Source organism: Phacochoerus africanus, chromosome 3 (genome assembly GCF_016906955.1).
Source record: "Phacochoerus africanus isolate WHEZ1 chromosome 3, ROS_Pafr_v1, whole genome shotgun sequence".
NCBI classification, from domain to species: domain Eukaryota; kingdom Metazoa; phylum Chordata; class Mammalia; order Artiodactyla; family Suidae; genus Phacochoerus; species Phacochoerus africanus.
The window spans coordinates 165,746,734-165,769,888 of NC_062546.1; the positions used below are offsets into that span (position 1 = coordinate 165,746,734).

General features: G+C 40.3%; 1 protein-coding gene across 1 annotated transcript in view; it reads right to left on the minus strand.

Annotated features, from left to right (window-relative positions):
- Positions 1 to 23,155, minus strand: part of HECW2 (HECT, C2 and WW domain containing E3 ubiquitin protein ligase 2) — a 175,850-nt gene that overhangs the window by 144,085 nt on the left and 8,610 nt on the right. Inside the window, exons 2-3 of the mRNA XM_047773115.1 lie at positions 15,027 to 15,134; positions 3,485 to 3,579 (exon numbers count right to left, since the gene is read on the minus strand). Coding sequence (XP_047629071.1) covers positions 3,485 to 3,579; positions 15,027 to 15,033 — 102 coding nt within the window. The 5' untranslated portion in view covers positions 15,034 to 15,134. The remainder of the gene's footprint in view (positions 1 to 3,484; positions 3,580 to 15,026; positions 15,135 to 23,155) is intronic.

Sequence of the window (23,155 nt, forward strand, 5' to 3'; positions counted from 1 at the left end):
GGTTATTCCTAGTGGTGGATATAATGCCTGGCACCTAGCAGGCACCAACGAATATTTGTTTGAAAGAATAAATGAAAGGGAAAAACTGCTTGATATAGATAGCATTGGTAGGTTGGACAATTTCAAAATGCCACCTGCAGAAATTACTTTCTGAATTTCAGAGAGTCAATCTGTCCACTTGCCTATTTTCAAAAATGCAAACTTCTATAAATGTGTACACACAATGTTATGAAGATTCTATATTGATGAAAACCAATATTTTTCTTCTAGAGAACACAGGCAACACATTCTCTGACATAAATCATACCAATGTTTTCTTAGGTCAGTCTCCCAAGGCAATGGAAATAAAGGCAAAAATAAACAAATGGTACCAAATCAAACTTACAAGCTTTTGTACAGCAAAGGAAACCATAAATAAAACAAGACAACCTACAAACTAGGAGAAAATATTTGCAAATGATGTGACCAACAAGGGCTTAACCTCCAAAACATACAAACATTTCATACAACTTGATAACAAAACAAAAAACAAAAACCCAAACAACTCAATTGAAAAATGGGCAGAAGACCTAAAGACACATTTCTTCAAAGAAGACATACAGGTGGTGAATAGGCACATGAAAAGATTCTCAACATAGCTAATTATTAGAGAAATGCAAATCAAAATTACAATGAGGTACCACCTCACAGTGGTCAGAATGGCCACCATTAAAAAGGCTACAAATAGCAAACTCTGGAGAGGGTGTGGAGAAACAGGAACCCTCCTACACTGTTGGTGGGAATGTAAACTGGTTCAGCCATTATGGAAAACAGTACGGAGGTTCCTTGAAAAACTAAAAATAGAGTTGCTGTGTGAACCTGCAATCCCACTCCTAAGCATATGTCCAGACAAAACTGTAATTCTAAAAGATTTGTGCACCCCTATGTCCATAGCAGCACCATTCACAATAGCCAGGACATGGAAACAACCTAAATGTCCATCGACAGATGAAGGGATAAAGAAGGTGTGGTAAAAACATACAATGAAATATTACTCAGCCATAAAAAAGAATGAAATAATGCCATTTGTAGCAACATGGATGCAACTAGAGATTATCATACCAAGTGAAATAAGTCTGAAACAGAAAGACAAATACCATATGATATCATTTATATGTGGAATCTAAAATATGGCACAAATGAACCTATCTACAAATCAGAAACAGACTCATGGATATAGAGAACAGACTTATGGTTGCCAGGGGAGGGGCAGTAAGGGACAGATGGATTGGGAGTTGGGGAATAACATATGCAAATTATTACATATAGAGTGGATAAACAACAAGGTCCTATGTATAGCATAGGGAACCACATTCAATATCCTATAATAAATTATAATGGAAAAGAATATGCAAAAGAATGTATACATGTATAACTGCATCACTTCACTGTATAGCAAAAATTAACACAACATTGTAAATCAACTATACTTCAGTAAAATAAATTTTAAAAAATAAAATAAAACTTCTGTAAACATCAAAAAAATTTTTCTGGAGTTCCAGTTGTGGCTCAGTGGGTTAAGTATCCATGAGGATGTGGGTTTGATCCTTGGCCTCGAGCAGGAGGTCAAGGATCTGGCATTGCCACAGCTGTGGGTAATAGATGTTGCTCAGATCCAGTGCTGACATGGCTGTGGTGTAGGCCAGCAGCTGCCGCTCCAATTCGACCCCTAGCCTGGGAACTTCCATATGCCACAGGTGCAGCCCTAAAAAGAAAAAAAAAAATTTTCTTCTATTTTCATAGCCAGATTTTTATTAATGACATATAAAACCTGAAACGATTTATATATCTTAGACTCTAATAATCTCCCAAACCCTCTGAGTCCAGTGATCCATGTACAATGGAGTGCATCTTTGTGAAGCTGTTAGATTCTAAAGTTAGTTGTTGGAATGAAAAAAAAAATCACAAAAATGTGAAAAGTAATTCTTCGGAAAGTACCACATTGGAAATGGATACACTTTCCTTCAAAAATCCAACCCAATCAGTTTCTTCCAAAGCTAAATTACATATTTATCTCTTTTTTTTTCTTTTTTTTTCTTTTTTAGGGCTGCACCTGTGGCATATGGAAGCTCCCAGGCTAGGGGTTGAATCAGGGCTGCAGTGCCGGCCTACCCCCACAGCCACAGCAACTCAGGATCTGAGCCACATCTATGACCTATGCAGCAGCTTGCAGAAAGGCCAGATCCTTAACCCACTGAGCAAGGCCAGGAACTGAACCCACACCATCATGGACACTATGTTGGGTTCTTAACCCACTGAGCCACAATGGGAACTCCTAATAGCTTTCTTTAATTGAGGACCTGGTGAAGAGGTTGGCTTCTGTTGAGTGGCCGTGTGATACCAAAAATATGTGGGGTAGGTCTCTTCAGGTACCAGAGCTCAACTTGGCATTAAGCACTAAGATCTCCCGAGGGAACGGCACATCATAATCCCATCTCACACTCTCTTTGGGGTGAAAACTACTCTATTGTTATTTTTCTCTTTCATCCTCTGAGCTCGTGTAAATTAAATTCACATAAGATGCAACGCCACCATTTCCTACCAATTAGCCACCTAGGCAAAGTTGCATCTATCCGGACAAAACTCTACTTAAAAGAGACACATGCACCCGCATGTTCATTGCAGCACTATTCACAATAGCCAGGACATGGAAACAACCCAAATGTCCATCGACAGAGGATTGGATTCGGAAGAGGTGGCATATAGACACAATGGAATACTACTCAGCCATAAAAAAGAACGACATAATGCCATTTGCAGCAACATGGATGGAACTAGAGAATCTCATCCTGAGTGAAATGAGCCAGAGAGACAAAGACAAATACCATGTGATATCACTTATAACTGGAATCTAATATCCAGCACAAATGAACGTATCTCCTCAGAAAAGAAAATCATGGACGTGGAGAAAAGACTTGTGGCTGCCTGATGGGAGGGGGAGGGAGTGGGAGGGATCGGGAGCTTGGGCTTATCAGACACAACTTAGAATAGATTTACAAGGAGATCCTGCTGAATAGCATTGAGAACTTTGTCTAGCTACTCATGTTGCAACAGAAGAAAGGGTGGGGGAAAAAAATGTAATTGTAATGTATACATGTAAGGATAATCTGACCCCCTTGCTGTACAGTGGGAAAATAAAAAAATTAAAAAACAAAAACAAAACAAAAAACCTCCCACGATGGACACTCACTAATTCGCCTCATGAGTGGGTTCCCCAAAGAGCTGACGGTATACGGAATCATTATAAATCAAGTCATATTTGTCTACAGATTTGTCTCACGGATTTAGGTAAGCCATCCTGTAAGTTATTTCCTTCCCCCAAACGGCCCCCACGCTGTTCTGGGTTTCCTTTCTCATTGTTTCCCGTAACCCTGCCAGAGCCGCACAGGCAAAAATAGAAAGCAAAGCCTGGGACTAGGGCTGAGGAAGCGCGAGGGGCACTCACCATCACAGCAGGGTTCTTCACCGTGATGCAGGGGGTCGTGGCTCGCAGGGCTCCACTAATGCCGTGGTAGTATTTGAAACAGATTTTTATCTCCGCTGCAAATGGATCAGAGAAAAACAATCATTTAAACACGGAAACAAGTCACCGAGGCATTCCACTGCACTGCCTCTCAGAAAACCCTGCTCAGAACTCTTTGAGTGACTCCTTCTTTTCCAATCAGAGGCAACAGGTTATACCAATTCCTGCTTGATTTTATACACTTCTCTGAAAATTTCTAAGAGCACCCCAAATAGACTAGAAAAATAATGCACAAACACAATATGCCAAAATAAATAGTGCAGAGATAAGAATAAGACCGGCTGCCATTCACTGAGGTGCTCCTGAAGGACCAGATGCAGGGCTACGTCTCCACCCTGGTTGTCATCTGCCCCTCACGCCTGCCCCACGAAGCAGAAACTCCTGCCCCCATACTACCAGATGAAGTGTTGAGGTTTGCCACAGGTCAAACCAATAGGAATGACAGAGTCAGGACTCAGATCCCCTCTGTCCAATTCCAAAGCCTTCATTCCTCATCTCTACAACATAGACTATAGCTATTGATGGAAAGAGAAAAGGAGCAGTCTAATGCTGCAATAGATTCTGCGGTGAGAGGGTCTGGGAATCTGTATTATGTTAATTTTCCAAATGACTTGAATGCAGCCACTAGACAGGGGTCAAATTTAGAAACCACTGGTAAGTATATATCTATATCCCCACAGGTGTGTATGTATACATCTGACATATAGTATATGTCTATATACTATATAATTTGAGCTTGATTTAAAAAACCAATACAAATGCCAATGACTATTTTTGGAAAGTAACTACAATTACCAGGAAGTCAATATGGTCAAAGATAAAACTCAAAGTCATTGAAATTTCTCCATACACAGAACATCTGAGTCACTGAAGTTTCCCTGTGAGATGCCTTCTTCCCAAGGTGTCACTTAATACAGGCAATGATGCTGATGGGCAGGCCCAGGAGGAGACCCCCTAGCCTTCAAGAGTGGAGTTACTCTCTCAACCGAGTCACCTGGATTATTAAAGTAAGGCCACTCCATGTTAATTTCCCAAGGAAGTTAATCTTGCATCGACTTTTCCAACTGTACCAAATGGCCTCCTACAGAGTGTTCAGTTTGCTTATTTTAAGAGAAAGGGATAATGATGGAAGAAAAATGTTCTTTTAGGAATTTATATAGGAATATTTAGGAATATTACATATGAAAATGTTTCCCATCAATGAAAAAATACTAATTCTCAAAAAAATGTCTATCATGAGGTAAAATATTGAGTCTTTCCATCACGTTCCTTAATCACAGTACAGTGATTCACAATGTAGTTGGCATCACAAGCAAAAGATTTTTACCATATACCTGTGGAATACCTGCCCAGCACTAGGCAAGACAGTGCAAGGGAATCAGAGAAAGGTTTCTGGTCTACCCGGTGATTTACAGTGTAGTTGTGAAGATGACAAAATACAGAAGACAAGAATGAAAAGGCACAGCGCCAGGCAGATGTGTGGAGATGGTGGAGAAGATTAGTGAGGGCAGAGATGAGTCAGAAAGACCTCACAGAACGGAGTTCCCCTCGTGGCTCAGCGGTAACGAACCCGACTGGTATCCATGAGGATGCAGGTTTGATCCCCGGCCTCGCTCAGTGGGTTAAGGTTCCAGCGTTGCCATGAGCTGCGGTGTAGGTTGCAGACACAGCTTGGATCTGGCATTGCTGTGGCTGTGGTGTAGGCCAGCAGCTGCACCTCTGATTTGACCACTAGCCTGGGAACTTCCATATGCCACAGGTGTGGCCCTAAAAAGCAAAACCAGAACCAAAAACAAAATAAAAGAAAGGCCTCACAGAACAAATAGGTCAGGGCTCAAACCTTCAGCTGAGAAAAATGAGGTTAGAGAGTTAGGTGTGAGGAGTGGCAAGAGCCAGGAAGCAGGAACAAGCCTGCTGGCCTGAGGACCTGCAAGTGGACCTCAGCAGGAATTCCAGCTTTATTATGACTCCACTGCCCTGGGAAGCCCGCATAAGTGACCTGACTGAGCACTACTCCTCAAACGGTAATAAATGTATAGACCTGAGCAAACCCACCCTCTCATCTGCTTTCCTCCAAGGCCAGCTTCATGTCTTCTGCAACAAAGCTAAGCAACATGCACAGAGCCTATCAAAGTAAAACAAGCTCAGTGATGCGCAAGGACTGAATTGTGAGGGCATGAGCTCATTAGTATCACATTCTAAATGCCGGGAACAGCACTCTGAATTTATCTGCAGCGGTAACTCGTAGATCCAGTCAGGGGCTCCTGAATGAGCAGCTGGGTTTTCAATAAGGAGAAGTGCATTCTTACATCTTCCCTGAACTCCCCCTCAAGTCAGCAGGCCACCTCCTCTTTTCTAAGGTTCTAATTGTCAGTTAGGTAAGAGACTAGGAAACAGACACCAAAGGGGCTGCTTATTTTTACCTGTAGGATGTTGATAGTCAGCTTTGCTAGCTGACCCATTTTGACTGTTCTTTTACTTTTTGCTAAAACAAACATCTCCAACCCCTGTGATAAATTATAATCTCTGAAACAATAATGCAAACTTATTCTGAATTGTGCGCAGCAGATTTTGAGGCTATGACCACCAAAACCCGCAGAGCTGACACGTCACATTGCCTTAAGATTCGGTGTAAAGCCAAGGGGACTTACACAGATCACCAGTTACAAAAACAAATATAAAGGCGGGTCGCCAGAGAAAAAAACCCAGGACGGGACAAAACTAGGTGTTGGCACCTGGAGTAAATCAGCCGGCTCAATCAGCAGGGCAGTGAAGATTTCCGTCCCCTAAATTGTAGGAATGTTTCATGCTGAGGGGGAGGGCCCATCTTTACATATTATTTAGTGTTTTAGGAGGTCCCTCAAGATTTTTTTAAATGGTGTAACTAAGCAACATCCCCGCTGAGGAAGAGAGAAGAAAGAGCAGCATTTTGCTTCATGTCCCTGAACATTTCAGTTATGAGAAGAGGTAACTGGGAAAAAATGCGCAAAAGGGCAGTTGGTGTTCAGGCTTCTATTCTAGCTACAATTTTAACCTCTAACTGCAAGAGGAAAACAGAAAGCTATTCCGGAGAAAACGATACAAGAACAGGTGAAAGCAAACACAAGCCCAATGACAGAGCATCAGATAAGGGAGTGGCCCCATGGCCACAGGGCCAGCCATGCTCACAGACAGGAGGGATGGAGGATACAGATGAAGGGAGGTGCTACCTGAGAATGATTTCTCCACAGCCCGATGTGGCAGTAAACATCTCCTCCTGCTTGCCTCAAAATAATGGAGGGGGAAAAAGACATATATTTATATATGCATATTGTGCATGCATATATAGGCATAGATATATGGCCATTCCTTTGGATTATAAAAAGCAAGAATATTTTCTCCCAAAAAATCTACTTATAAAAGGATGTTACCGCAGAGGCAGAACCAGCAGTGGGTGAGGCCGCCCACACTCACCTATAAGGACCTACAGTTGCCTAAGCCACCTCTCACCTAAGAAGGAAATGGCAACTTTCTCTCTCTCAGGTCCCTTCTGAATAGATGAAGCCAGTCATGAACCATGGAAATATATTTTGGCCCTTTTAAATCATCTCCTGGACACTTTTGTTTCTAAAGTTATGAAAATAAAGATTTAGCAGACTCTATTTAAGTATGGGAAGACATCGAAGCCCTCCTATTTTAAAAATTTTAACTTGCTAACTTTCATAAATATAAATGAAGACATCCCTCAGAGTAAAAACATGCCAGCTCCACATCCACCACAGATGGGACAGTGATCCTTGCCCAAAGATGGTACTTTGTACTTATTGGGGGATGGGGTTTGGAAGGTAGAAAGAACTTAAACCTGGAGTTCCTGGCAAGTCTCAGCAGAAATGAATCTGACCAGCAACCATGAGGATGCAGATTCAATCCCTGGCCTCACTCAGTGGGTTAAGGATCTGGCGTTGCCATGAGTTATGGTGTAGGTGACAGACACAGCTCGGATCTGGTTGCTGTGGCTGTGGCTGTGGCTGGCAGTTACAGCTCTGATTCGACCCCTGGACCGGGAACCTCCATATGCTGTGGGTGTGGCCAAAAAAAAAAAAAAGAACTTAAACTTAAATCTGTCCTGAAGTAAGGGAGCTTCTGTAATTGTGTCGTTCTGACACTGCAATTTTTTTTTTCCATTTTATGGCCACATCCGAGACATATGGAATTTCCCAGGCCAGGGATCGAATTCAAGCCACAGCTGCCACCTACACTGCCAGATCCTTTGGCCCACCGTGCTGGGCGAGGGATTGAACCCAAACCTCTGCACCAACCCGAGCCACTGCAGTCAGATTCTCAACCCACTGTGCCACAGCAGGAAGTCCTGACATTGCATTTTAAAGAAATTATTCTAACATCTGTTTAAAGGAAGAATATATTCCTGGGTTTGTATATGAATAAAATATTTCTAGAAAGATCACATGAAACTAGTAAAAGTGGTTCCCTTTAGGGAGGAGAAATTAGTGACTGGGGCATGAAGCTGGGGAGATATTACTTTCATTTTTTTGTGTCTTTTTAATTTTATGCTCTTTTCATCTGTTATCTATTCAAAAAATATTCTTTCAAAGCAATTTCAAATCACCTACATTAACTCTAGGCATTGGAATAAGATTCTATTTCAAGCTCTCTCTGAAAAATGGTTCTAAAGGCCAATCGCTGCAAGAAATGGTTTTGTTTCCAAGGCTGGTATCTTTGAAGCAACGTCCATCACCTTTAATAGCTACGAGATTCACTTAGGGGGTTATTAATAGCTTGTTCCTATTCAGAAAATATGGATTTTCCTCTTTTGGAAGTTGACTGTTTTGAACTATAAAAATGGATGGAATGGAAATCTCCTTCTTGTAATCATTTCTATCTCACTAAAATTGAAAATTTTTTAAAAAATAAAGCTAACTGCAATTTACTCAAAAACATGATATTAACCACTGCTTCTGTGCTTTTATTATATTCTTAATCTTATGATTCCTGATAGGCTCTTTAATTCAGAGGCCACAAGTTGGGAAAGGATAAACACATTCTAATTCTTACGTTTTTAAAGAAATTTATCCACATTTTCGGTGACACGCTCATTTGTTATATGTCACCACAAGTTGTCTTCTCTTTCATATGAGCCAATATAGCCTGAAAGGGCCATGCCCTCCTCTGCTAAAAAATCAGAAAAAAATCCTGCAAATCAAAGACAGACGATGACAGTGTAATGTGGCAGAACCTAATAGGAGTACAGAAGTAATTGGACCTAAAGCATAAAGTATGCTGGTAGAGAATGAAAAGTACGAAATCTCTGTCTAAGGGGCAAAAAGGCCTTTCTTTCTTTCTTTTTTTTTTATTTTTTTTATTTTCCCACTTTACAGCAAGGGGGTCAGGTTATCCTTACATGTATACATTACAATTACATTTTTCCCCCCACCCTTTCTTCTGTTGCAACATGAGTATCTAGACAAAGTTCTCAATGCTATTCAGCAGGATCTCCTTGTAAATCTATTCTAAGTTGTGTCTGATAAGCCCAAGCTCCCGATCCCTCCCACTCCTCCCCCTCCCATCAGGCAGCCACAAGTCTTTTCTCCAAGTCCATGATTTTCTTTTCTGAGGAGATGTTCATTTGTGCTGGATATTAGATTCCAGTTATAAGTGATATCATATGGTATTTGTCTTTGTCTCTCTGGCTCATTTCACTCAGGATGAGATTCTCTCCATCCATGTTGCTGCAAATGGCATTATGTCGTTCTTTTTTATGGCTGAGTAGTATTCCATTGTGTATATATACCACCTCTTCCGAATCCAATCCTCTGTCGATGGACATTTGGGTTGTTTCCATGTCCTGGCTATTGTGAATAGTGCTGCAATGAACATGCGGGTGCACGTGTCTCTTTTAAGGAGAGTTTTGTCCGGATAGATGCCCAAGAGTGGGATTGCGGGGTCATATGGAAGTTCTATGGATAGATTTCTAAGGTATCTCCAAACTGTTCTCCATAGTGGCTGTACCAGTTGACATTCCCACCAACAGTGCAGGAGGGTTCCCTTTTCTCCACAGCCCCTCCAGCACTTGTTATTTGTGGACTTATTAATGATGGCCATTCTGACTGGTGTGAGGTGATATCTCATGGTAGTTTTGATTTGCATTTCTCTTATAACGAGCGATGTTGAGCATTTTTTCATGTGTTTGTTGGCCATCTGTATATCTTCTTTGGAGAAATGTCCATTCAGGTCTTTTGCCCATTTTTCCATTGATTGATTGGCTTTTTTGCTGTTGGGTTGTATAAGTTGTTTATATATTCTAGAGATTAAGCCCTTGTCAGTTGCATCATTTGAAACTGTTTTCTCCCATTCTGAGAGTTGTCTTTTTGTTTTCTTTTGGGTTTCCTTTGCTGTGCAAAAGCTTTTCAGTTGGATGAGGTCCCATGGGTTTATTTTTGCTCTAATTTCTATTGCTTTGGGAGACTGACCTGAGAAAATATTCATGATGTTGATGTCCGAGAGTGTTTTGCCTCTGTTTTCTTCTAGGAGTTGGATGGTGTCCTGTCGTATATTTAAGTCTTTCAGCCATTTTGAGTTTATTTGTGTGCATGGTGTGAGGGTGTGTTCTAGTTTCATTGCTTTGCATGCAGCTGTCCAGGTTTCCCAGCAGTGCTTGCTGAATAGGCTTTCTTTTTCCCATTTGATGTTCTTGCCTCCCTTGTCAAAGATGAATTGACCATAGGTGTCAGGGTTTATTTCCGGATTCTCTCTTCTGTTCCATTGGTCTGTCTGTCTGTTTTGATACCAGTACCACACTGTTTTGATGACTGTGGCTTTGTAGTATTTCTTGAAGTCTGGGAGAATTATGCCTCCTGCTTGGTTTTTGTTTCTCAGGATTGCTTTGGCGATTCTGGGTCTTTTGTGGTTCCATATAAATGTTTGGATTGTTTGTTCTAGTTCTGTGAAACATGTCATGGGTAATTTGATAGGGATTGCATTGAATCTGTAGATTGCTTTGGGTAGTATGGCCATTTTTCCAATATTGATTTTCCCAATGCAGGAGCATGGAATATCTTTCCATTTCTTTACATCTTCTTTGATTTCTTTGATTAAAGTTTTATAGTTCTCGGCATATAGGTCCTTTACCTCCTTGGTCAGGTGTATTCCGAGGTATTTGATTTTGTGAGGTGCAATTTTAAAAGGTATTGTATTTTTGTATTCCTTTTCTAATATTTCATTGCTGGTATACAGAAATGCAACTGACTTCTGAATGTTAATCTTATATGCTGCTACTTTGCTGAATTTATTAATCAGTTCAAGTAGTTTTGGGGTTGAGTCCTTAGGGTTTTCTATGTATAGTATCATGTCCAAAAAGGGCTTTCTGATGTTGATGGGAAGGGGCTTAGAAATGGAGAAAGTTAGAGCAGGGGCTCTGACTGGACAAATGAGAGGCTCCAGCTAGCCCTTTCTCCCCGCACAACAAAAAGCCACCCACCAAGGTTCTATTTTGGCAAGGCACCACATCTTTAAAAGCATGCTAACCTGACCACTAACTCAGAGATGAGGCTCTCACAGAAGCCGTGTGCATTTCTAATGCATGGTTTCCTAATTCTGCCCACCTCCCAGGGCTGAGACAGGTAAGCTATGGGAAAGTACTATATAATCCAGACAAATAGCAATGTTCTGTTACTATCCTAAGGATCACAAAGCAGTTCCGTACACAGCAATGAGGTTGACTATTTCTAAGCTCATTCACTGATCCAGGATTTAATGAGTTCTTTGATAGTACCCACCCCAAAGTTGGTACTTGATATTTCATGATGGCTGAGGACACAGAGGGGCCGATGAATAGAAGGAATGAAGAGAGAACAAAAAGCAGGAGCGAATGAATGAATGAATCAATGACCATAGCCTCTGAAAGACCAATCAGAATAAAACAGATATCAGAGCATGCTAAGACAACCTTTGAAACCTCTTACATTTAAAAACTTAGGAACATACACTGCACAGATGACCATTCATTTTCTGTGAGCATAAGCTCATTTGAGGAATGCTGACGGTCCTATGACAAGTAAGTGCAGATGAAGCTGATCCTCCTCTTCAATGTCTAAGAAGGTCATTAACCCCAAATTAAACCTGTCTTTGCCCTTCAAATTCATTTCAGTAGGCCTTGTAATAATGTAAGTCTGGGCCACTTGCTTCCTCTGAAGGTTTATCTAACTAAACCAAAGCCATCTTTACATTCAGAAATGAGACAGTGCTCAAATTCAGGTCTGCCCATGAACTCAGGTCAATTTTCAGATAATTTTACTTTGTTTGGACTTCTGATTAACTAAAGAAAATTTTCTTTGTGAAGATGAAGGCAATGGTTTTTAAATGTCATAAGAGTTCAAGATCAGAGGCTGAAAATACAGAAGCTGGAATTCCTGTTGCGGCCCCGTGGAAACAATTCCAACTAGTATCCATGAGGATAGAGGTTCTGACTGGTATCCATAAGGATGCTTGTTCGAGCCCTGGCCTCCCTCAGTGGCTCGAGGATCTGGTGTTGCCATGGGTTGTGGTGTAGGTCACAGACACAGCTTGGATCCCATATGGCTGTGGCTGTGGCGAGGGTCAGCAGCTGCAGCTCCGATTTGACCCCTAGCCTGGGAACCTCCATATGCTGCAAATGCAGCCCTAAAAATCAAAATAAAATAAAATAAAATAAATTTTAAAAAGGAAGAAGAGGAAAGAAAAGAAAAGAAAATATAGAAGGTATTTAACCACCTCCCCCCAATTTTTTTTTTTTTTTTTTAAGTTCCACACCATCAGCTCCAGAGATTCAAACAAAACTTCATTAAGCTGGGAAGTCCCCTTAGGTCTGCTCTATCCAGACACAGTATTAAAAAATTGATGTCTAAAAGATGTGCCATGCCTTTAAGCAATGATGTAACTACCACCTGAGGTTTTTACACCGAATGGATTTTGAAAAGACAGAGATGTGTACTAGGGGAGGCCCCATTCTGATGAATGAAGATAAACTTATTCTAAAGCCAAACCTTCCTATAATTCCTATTCCCTCTCTTGCATTTTAACTTATACAGCTTTTCTTAGTCCTTAAAAAATGCATTACTGGAGTTCCCGTCGTGGCGCAATGGTTAACGAATCCAACTAGGAGCCATGAGGTTGCGGGTTCGATCCCTGGCCTTGCTCAGTGGGTTAAGGATCCGACGTTACCGTGAGCTGTGTGTAGGTTGCAGACGCAGCTCGGATCCCATGTTGCTGTGGCTCTGGCATAGGCCAACAGCTACAGCTCCAATTCGACCCCTATCCTGGGAAGCTCCATATGCCATGGGAGTGGCCCTAGAAAAGGCAAAAAGACCAAAAAAAAAATGCATTACTGAATATTTCCACTTTTATAATCATGATACACAATAGTTCCAATTTTTCGTGTGAAGAATTAAGGTGGAAATGCTAAATTAGAGGAGAAAAGCAAAAGCATTCCTGATCTCTAGCTTCAGTGTAAGGCCCATATCTATTAAATACTAAGAATGAGATGTAAAGAAAAACATTTGTCGAGACAGAGATGCTTACTAAATCTGAATCAGCAAGGACATTATGAATCTCCAATTTTTTTTTTTTGCACATAATATTTCAAATTACAGCAGTGTGTGGTCTTCTTCGCAGGTGCTCACATGAAACCCCATAATGTGAATCTGCTCATTCCATCATTCCATCAAGAGGCACCCAGTGCTAGCAGTCTTCAGCATTTTAGAGTGAACAGAAAGGTTGTTTTACCTTTTTCCATGAAGCTCAGTTGGCAATATGTCTCAACTAGTTCAGCCTCTTAAGCCCTGAGATTTTTTTCAGAGGAAGAATCATACTGAAAGTAAGCCCAGCTATTTCCTATTCCATTTTTACAGGATTCTTTTATTATTATTTTTCTCATTACTTAGTAATGGCATCTGGACCAGTGTTGGGAAATAAAGAGAAGTAGAAATAGGCAATAAACACAAATCACCCATAATCTCACCTCCCAGAAACAACCCTTGTTCACATTTTGGCAAATCTCCTTGCAGATTTTTTCCTTTATGCTACAGTAGCTAGAATTATGCTCTGTGTATCTGCTTTCCACCCCCCTCGCTTACCGTTATATCATGAGCATTTTCCTATAGAAACTACAATCCATGTAGGGCTTAAAGAGAGAATCTAGCCAAAAATTGAACTATGAAAAAAAGAGTCTTTAGGGGGCTGAAGTGGAATTAGAGAAAGTTATGAAATGCTAACCTACCAGTAAAGATGCTCAAAGAAATTAGCTGGTGTCTTTAATGGCAATTCAAAATAATAGATGTTAATCTTTTTAAATGATTAATCTAAATGATTAATTTTATGTTATAGAAGTTTTACAAGCTTCAGAAAAGATATGCTCATAGCAGGTTTCTATTCAATCAAATCTTACTTTATATTTTATGGTTTAATAACTACCATTCTTAAGTACCAGTATCCACACATTCTCTGTCTTACATAAAATACCTTGCATATAGAAAACTTAATTCTCACTCAGAGCTAAACAGCTCAGAAAAATATTAAAGAGCTCATTTTTTTCTACATTAAAGAAAAATAAATTCTAGGAGTTCCCCTCATGGCTCAGTGGGTAATGAACCTGACTAGTATCCATGAGGACTCAGGTTCAATCCTTGGCCTTGCTCAGTGAGTTAAGGATCTGGCGTTGCCATGAGCTGTGGTGTAGGTTGCAGACAAGGCTCAGACCCTATGTTGCTTTGGCTGTGGTGTAGGCTGGCAGCTACCGCTCTGATTCAACCCCTAGCCTGGGATCCTCCATATGCTGCAAGTGCAGCCCTAAATAGGCAAAAGACAAATTAAAACAAAACAAAATAAAATAAAATAAATTCTATAAATATAGAAGTTAACATGGACCAAGCAGTAAATCAACTACATATAAAATACTATATATATGCATTTGTATTTACAAATAAATACAACATCAGATCTACAGGGTAATCGCTATCTGCAGCCAGTTTCTAATTCCTAGTAAACTGACCTCTGTGGCATCGTGCCCCAGACTATCTCATCTATACCAAGACCCAAATGCAAAAGTTATTCTGCTTCTAGGAAAAGAAACAGTGACGTATTCAAAAGGCAAATAAAATTCTTAACATAACTGAAATCTTGAATTATTCCTTTTGTTTCCTGAAATTAATATAATAAATATTAATTACAAATGTAGATACAAAGCTACATAAAATGCATAAAGTATTAAAATCACCATATACAATTTATACACCATACATTAATCACGATTATGTTATATGTACACACAAACACTCTTCCAAAACAATATATTTTCCAGTTTTGGGCTACATGGCATACATTTATAAATCAGGGCCAAAAACCTTTACAAGAAAATTCAGAAACATCTCCACCAATTTCTGCCTATTTCTGCAATGTTCAATAACAAACCTATACTTCACACTTAGTTACTTACGCTCCATGAAATAGGGCCCAGGCTCAATTCTCCACACAATTTGTCCTTTTTGTGTTCCAGTCACACCCCTGTTTTTAGAATCCCAGAAGTTGGCTGGAGAATTCTCATCTGGAAAAACCAAAGAAACACTTTTTAGCCTAATTATAACCTCTTTGTCTTTTCTTAGTTCAAAGAACTAATACAAGTTCTAAAATAAATAGAGAAGGAGGTAAAGGCGAAATATTAATGAACGTGATTGTTGATGAGTCCTTTCCAGCAGATTACTAGCCTGAATTTCTATACTTGCATTGATATGGGAGAACTGGGGAGGAGGGTGGGAAGGTGGAAAGAAAATGGCACATCCAGGCTTGGCCAGCTTAGTCATTGCTGCCAAAAGACAAAACCGCAAAGAACAAAGGGTGCAGCTGTTCATCAACCAGCAATGAGATGATATATAAAAAAAGAGGTTGGGTGAGCTCCTGTCTATAAAATCCTTTATAAGAAGGAAGGGAAGGGGTTCCCGCTGTGGCTCAGTGGTAAGGAACCTGACAAGTATCCATGAGGATATGGGTTTTATCCCTGGCCTCACTCAGTGGGTTAAGGATCCAGTGTTGCTCTGAGTCATGGTGTAGGTCACAGATGACGCTTGAATCCCATGTTGCTGTGGCTGTGGAGTAGGCTGGCAGCTGTAGCTCTGATTCAACCCCTGGCCTGGGAATTTCCATATGCCATGGATGCCGCCCTAAAAAGTAAAACAATAACAACAACAACAAAAAAAAAACAGAAGAGCAAAGCTGGTAAAATACATCAGCATCAAGATAGGATGAAAAAAAAAGGCCATTAAGCTATGAAACTGCATCAAGAAACAGCACAGGTTTGCTATGGACAGTGTTTGGGAGACACCTATGAAGTTAGCATGTTTTCTAGGACCATTGTTAAGGCAGTAAATCTTGAGGCAATACAAGAAAAGGAAAGGGGAAGAAGGATAGGAAGGACAGATCCAAAGAACAGTCCTGAAACATTCTCCAGGCCCTCTAATATAATAGTACAACAATGGTACTATTTGCAGGGCACATGGAAGAGAAACACACAACTTAAGATGACAGCAGGGGTGCTCTGGCTGCCCCAGGCTCTGCCCCACCACCCTGAAGGTGGAAGGGATTCATATTCTTTAACTTGCTTACATCACACTAGTTTGAAGCTCTGTCCTAAGGCCCTGCAGTAGGAAATGAAACTAAAAACATGAAAAAAGACCATTAAGAGTTTTATAGGTACATGAACATGTGTACAGTGACATTGCTGTACTGTACCTCATTTGCTTCCCCATAATCCATGTCCCAAGAGGAGAGATTATGGGTACACTTTGACTGAGAGCTGGAATTAAGGAGAGTGAAGTAAGAGATACAGTCTTAAACAGGAAAGATGGAGAAAAGGTCACCAGCCCAAGGGAATAGTCCTGAGAAGAAAAACCTCACTTCTTAGGAGCATAAAAGAAATAGAAAGTAGGTCAGGTGAGGGGTCAGATAACCCAGCCCCGAGGGATTTCTGTCTGTGGTTATCCTTGGGGCCACTGGTTTCATCACACTGAGAAGCCAAAACTCTGGGAGGAAAGGTCCTTTCACACTATCTGTAATCAGCACAGTGTAAGTCAAAGGATTCTCTATTGTGAACGGCCAAGAAGCAGCCACCGTTGTTGTAAGAATGGAAAGGCACATCCCACGCAGCAGGTCCCCCCCTCTTGGAAGTCAAACAACACAAGGCACACCACTCCATTTCATCTCAGAAACATAACCACGATGCTGGTTACGATACCCAGGCAAGCACCTAAAACTGGATTTGAAAGATGTCGCATGGCTCCTCGGGGCAGATCCTGCTCAATGCCTGTCCCCTGAACTTCTTCCTTGTTAACTAAACCCCAATTTTGTCCAAGGTAACAATGTCCCCAGTTAAAACTACTCACCTCCCCAGAATCCCCTGCAGCTAAGTGTGGCATGCAGCCAGTGAGATGTAGGAGAAATTCTATTGTGTGGGGCTTCTTGGAAAGCCATCATTTTTCTGATTGATAAAAGGATAGACTCAGTGATGCTTCTGTTCTGCCCCCTCCCCTCTCCTTAGATGAGAGCCACATGCTCAGGATGGCCGAGAAAGAAGCTAGAAGCATCTATGACGATTCTTCAAGCCCTGAATGACCTTCAGACTTCTCACTACCCAATTAAAAAATAAATTTCTATTTACTTAAACCCCTGTGGCTGGGTTTTTGTTACTTGCAGCTGAACACAATTCCTAATACCAACACCTACCATCCTAAAAATCACTCAGTGATTTAGAAGCGTCAGGCTTAACTTGACCCAGAATCTCTGAGAGGGCATCATTGCTCCAAGTTAGACAACAAAAGTAGTGTCTTACTTCCTAGAACATATTTTAATGAGCGGAGCTGGTTAGATAGTGACTCTCATGTTTTCACAAATAAATGTATTATATTAGCTTTTGGTCACTTGGAAGGCATAAAAAGATGGAGCCTGCAGGAAAAGGCATAGGAGTAGAAGGTATCCAGCTCTTGAAAATGCTTTTTTCAAAAGCATGGCTATGTTCACTGCAGAGCTATTCACAATAGCTAAGATATAGAAACAATAAATGTTAACTGACAGGTGAACGGATAAAGAAGATGTGGCAAATATATATGGAATACTTCTCAGCCATAAAGGGAAAATAATGTCATTTGCAGCAACATGAGTGCAACCAGAGATTCTCATACTAAGTGAAATAAGTCAGAAAGAGAAAGACAAATAGCATATGATATCACTTACATGTGGAATCTAAAATATGGCACAAATGATCCTATCTATAAAACAAAAATAGATCACGAACATGGAGATCAGACTTGTGGTTGCCAAGGGGGAAGGGGGGAGGGAGGGAATGGGGTGGATGGGGAGGCTGGAGTTGGTAGATGCAAACTATTACATTTGGAATGGATAAGCAACAAGGTCCTACTGTATACCACAGGTAACTATGTCCAATCTCTTGGGTTAGAACATGATGGAAGATAGTATGAAAAAAATGTATAAATATGTATGGCTGGGTCACTGCTGCACAGCAGAAATTGAAGGAACAGTGTAAATCAACTACACTTTGATAAACATTTTAAATAAAATAAAATAAAATACAAAAAAAAAAACCCACACCCATGGCTATGCACATTGGAAACTCTGAAAATACAGTTATGTTAGTTTCCTACTGAGGCCTCAAGAAAGATGAAGCAGCATCAGATTTTGTTTTAAGGAGCATGCGTTAGGATCAAAATGAGAGAAAGCAACAGTAATAAAATTGTACTTGTGAAGGTGTGACCTCACTGTAAGAGCATTTTCGCTTCTGGTGTCTTCTACCCAAGCCATCGGTTAAGCCAATCCAAGTACATTCTGACATAACCACCTTGGGAAGATGGAGCCCCGAGGAGTAGAAATAGAAATGGGAGCAGGTGGTGGGTGGTAAAGGAATGGGAGAATTACTGTAGGAGGACTGAGCTCCACACACAAGAGATGCCTGAGGCTTGGCGTAACCCCTTACGTGTTTCTTGGAGGAGAACCGTGACAAAGAACCAGTGCCAGTATCTCCTGTTCCAAGAGGGGCCTCTAATAACTTTTTGTTTAGCAGTCACTTTCACTTCAAGGTTGAAATACAGCACTGCACAAATATCCTCCCTTGGTCCAAGAAGTCAGAAATAAGGGAGAACAAGGGATGGATGCTTCCTCTCCAGACCCTTTACCAAGAGAGAGACATACAGTTAAGTGTTCAAGTCACCTACCAGCTCATGTGGGCTGGAAAAAACCATATATCTCTGACTTTCCCTTCACTGATTCATAGGCAATGTAGACAACTCCATTTGGTTAAATTTTTGATATTTAAGGAAATAAAGGCTAGCCTCTTGGAGCAAAATGTTGATATGGAACTCGAATGTCCCATATAGGATGAGAAATGAGTCTGAATTGGATGAGCAGACCAGAGCAGAAGCTAAATGTGTCTGTTCTGATTTAAAGAAGAAAGAAAGAAGAAAGAAAGAAAGAAAGAAAGAAAGAAAGAAAGAAAGAAAGAAAGAAAGAAAGAAAGAAAAGAAAGAAAAGAAAGAAAAGAAAAGAAAAGAAAAGAAAAGAAAAGAAAAGAAAAGAAAAGAAAAGAAAAGAAAGAAAAGAAAAAAAAGAAACAAAACAAAAAAAGTCCAGATGCCACACAGCAAGAAATAATCTTGTAAACTTTCATGGGGAAAGTCTCATTCCCCACCAAGCATTGCGTCTGTCATATAGAAGTTACCCAAGTTGGTTAATATTCTAGTGATTCTAAGTGGAAATTTTTCTCTGATGAGATTATGTTTCTGGTAATTCACCCTCCCTGACAGATACTGGTACTCCTGCCATTGAGTGGCAGCTACTCTAACTGAAAACATAAAATCCCTAGAAATAAACCAGAGTAAGGCCACAGAGTTCAAATCATTTTGCTATGGCCATCACAACCTCCACCACTGCACCATCCTACCAATGTGAGCTGGCAGAGCTCTGGCCAGCCTGGGTGGTGCCATACTAAAGAATGTCTGCAATGACTTGTCCCTACTCTTTGTTTAATTGGCCCCTCAGACTAAAATTTTCTTCTTTAAGTAGGTTAACACCTTCATTGAGGTTGCAGTGCATTCTAGTCTAACCCAAGAATACCTTCTCAGTGACAGCATTTCTCTGCTCAGATCAATTTTCATGGATATCTGAGGACAGAACACTGTTACCAGATTGTATGAGCTGTTTTTCTTTACCCTCATTTAACATCTATATTACTAATCCATTTCAAAGGCAATAGTTTGCATCTATTAACCCCAAGCTCCCAATCCACCCCACTCCCTCCCCTTCCCCCTTGGCAACCACAAGTCTATTCTCCAAGTTCACGATTTTCTTTTCTGTGGAAAGGTTTATTTGTGCCATATATTAGCAATGAGATCCTGCTGTGTAGCACTGGGAACTACGTCTACTCACTTATGATGGAGCCTGATAATATGAGAAAAGAGAATGTATACATCCGTGTGTAACTGGGCCACCATGCTGTACAGCAGAAAAAAAAATTGTATTGGGGAAATAACAATTTTAAAAAATCTATATTAGGTGATTGGGCTTTTTTTAAATGCCCTCCCCCATGGGAAAAATAGCTAAGTATAAAATAGTACACCAAAGGAAGAGTTCTAAATTCTCCATAGGTATAATGTAGATATAAACCTATTTCTTCCTTTACGTGAATAAAGGTTCTAACAGATCAAAGAAATGTCATTGGTCTTTAAAGCCAATTATCAATCGTTTCATTTATACTTGGTCACTTCCCTTTTCCATTTCTCTTAGGAACTATTCGAATCTGTCCACAGTCCTCACATCCCCTAATTTCTACCCTCTGACTTGGGGCAGGGTGCCGTGCCATCCTAAGGCATCTAAAACATGGAGGGCATCAGGCCCCATCTCCTGGTTTCTCCATCTCCCTACTGCCATCTTTCTGTATCCATACCTAGTTCTTACCTTCTTGCCCCCAGTTCTATCCCCCATTATGGTGGTGCCCTTGACTCAGTCCCTTCCGTCATCACCCCCTCTCACCATGACCTTTAGCTTCTTCCTCTCAACCTAGAAACATGTCAGCTTCCATGAGGCATGTTTCCCTGCTTTTGCTCTTTGACCATTGCCTCTCTTGCCCCCTCTCCCATCCCCATTCTTACTTCCCTTCCTACTAGGATTGAAGTGTCTGTTTCCCATTTACAATAGAGTTTGTAGTATAGGTGTGTATATTCTAGATAGGTAACTTTCTAGCTGGAATATAATTACAAAAGAAACATTGGAGATGTTTAATTCATGTACCTAAATACCTTTTCTAAATCTCATTTTTGTGTGGTAGCATTTACATAAAGCTTGTTCACTCATGTCTCATATATGCTTTGTTCTCTTACTAATCTGGTTGGCAGTACATTTTCTCTAAATAGAAAAGCAACACACACACCAAAAAAGCCCTAACATCCTTCTAATATAATTTTCACACCTATCTATTTGTGAATATTGTGGGAATGTGATCAAGAAAACTTTTGAAAATCTTTACTCTTGCCTTATTTTAGCAATCCATAACACTTTTCCAAAATGATTTCATTTAGTGTTTTTTAAAATTACAGCTGACCCTTGAACAAAGGCATTGCCCCTCTCTGCAGTCAAAAATCCATGTACGACTTACAGGCAGCCATCTGTATATATGATTTTGTTCCTCCTTATCTGCAGGTGGTTTCACATCTGCAGATTCAACCAACCATGGATCATTGAATACTCTAGTACGTACTACTGAAAAAAAATCCAAATTTAAGTGTACCTGAGCATTTCAAACCCATGTTGTTCAACTGTACTCTTTGGGGCTATTCCAGTTAATTCTGTTATTAATACTGGCATTGCTTCTATAAAGTATGCTTCTCCAAGGAAGAAACAAAGTATTTGGACCTAGGAATTAAGGAGTAGGGATATAAAATTACACCACACAGAATTAACTCTCATCTATATAACTATATACTGTATAGAGTATAGTGGCTCAGAGAATTTCCTCAGATCTGGTTAATTAGGTGAGAACTAATCCCCTTTCCTTAGTGAGAACCACATGATTTTTACCTTGGGGGCCTTAAACAAAATCTCCATAAAAGCAGATTTACCAACATCTGCACTTTCAGTAGGTCACCTTCCCCTTTAGCTAACTGATCCTCCAGGGCAATGACTGCCCAACTCCATTGCCTACAGTGAATATCCTGGGGGCTTTTGGTTTTGATTTGGTAGGTTTGGGTAAGGAGGTAGGAATTTGAATTTTTTTCTTTCTTTTTTCCTTTTTTTTTTTTTTTTGGCCACACTTGCAGCATATGGAAGTTCCTGGGTAAGGGATCAATCCGAGTCACAGCTGCAACCTACATCACAGCTGCCGCAATGCTGGATCCTTAACCCACTGTGCCACAGCAGGAACTCCAGGCATCTGCATTTTAACAAGCACCCCAATCTGATTCTGATATGGGTACTACAAACACCATACATGGAAAAATTCTGTTCCGTGGTAATTTCCAAGGAAACTGAGCAATCACAGCAACGGTGTGGACCGTGTACCTCTCTTTGACAACTGTCCCTCTTGTTTGTTAGCTTGTTCCTTCCTTCTTGCCTTCCTTCCTTCCTTCATTTGAATGGCATTTGTTGACTGCCTACTCCTTTTCCTGCCGTACACAATCGGCAGTGAAGCAGAAGACTGGCACATAAGATAAAAGGCAGTGTGTAAGATGTGCTGTGAGAGAGGTGTGCATACCTCTTAAAGGGTTGAAGGAGAACCGAGGAGCAAAGATTAGCATTCCCTGTGACTGTATATAATGAATAGGGCTCTGGATCTACCAAGCTTGCAGATGCCTACAGAATAGCCTTTGGGAGATATACATGTTTAAGCTGGTCATTAAGGTGTCCCATCCATTCCTTGGCTTCGCTACTCCGTAGACATACTGTTTTATCTCTCAGGGTTCATTTTGGGGTTCCATGAATGATCATCAGAAGTAATAAACAAGTGACATATTTAGAGCTGAATTCAGTAGCAAAAGTTACTGTTGCTGCCTGGGTCCCATGACGTTATCCTTTTCTTCTTTAATTATAATTCTAATTATATTAACCTGCAATAGGAATTATACTAACCTACAATAAATGAGTTCTTTTTTAAATGTCACAAAAAACTAAAGTAACACAGGCATAAAGTCTTTAATGTGTCAAACACTTCCTTCCCCATGATATTTCATACACAGAGCTCAGTGTGAAAATAACCTTTTAAAGATTAATTTTTTTTCATACATGATTTTTGGATCCCAGAAAATGGCCCAGGAATAGGCTTTTAAATAATAAAAGAATATATAGGGGACACAACCAGACATATCAAACATATCCAAATATAATTTGGATTTGGAAATGTTTCTATGTCTATATTAACATTTTCAAAACCTCCATACAGTATTGGAGATAAAATAGGAACAAAAAAAGTATTCAAAGTCCTCACCCGTCTATTGATCAACCCGGGGGAGTTGAAAAAAAGATGAGAAATTTTGTGAGAAAGATGCCATGCGACAGATTGTGCCAGAGATGAAA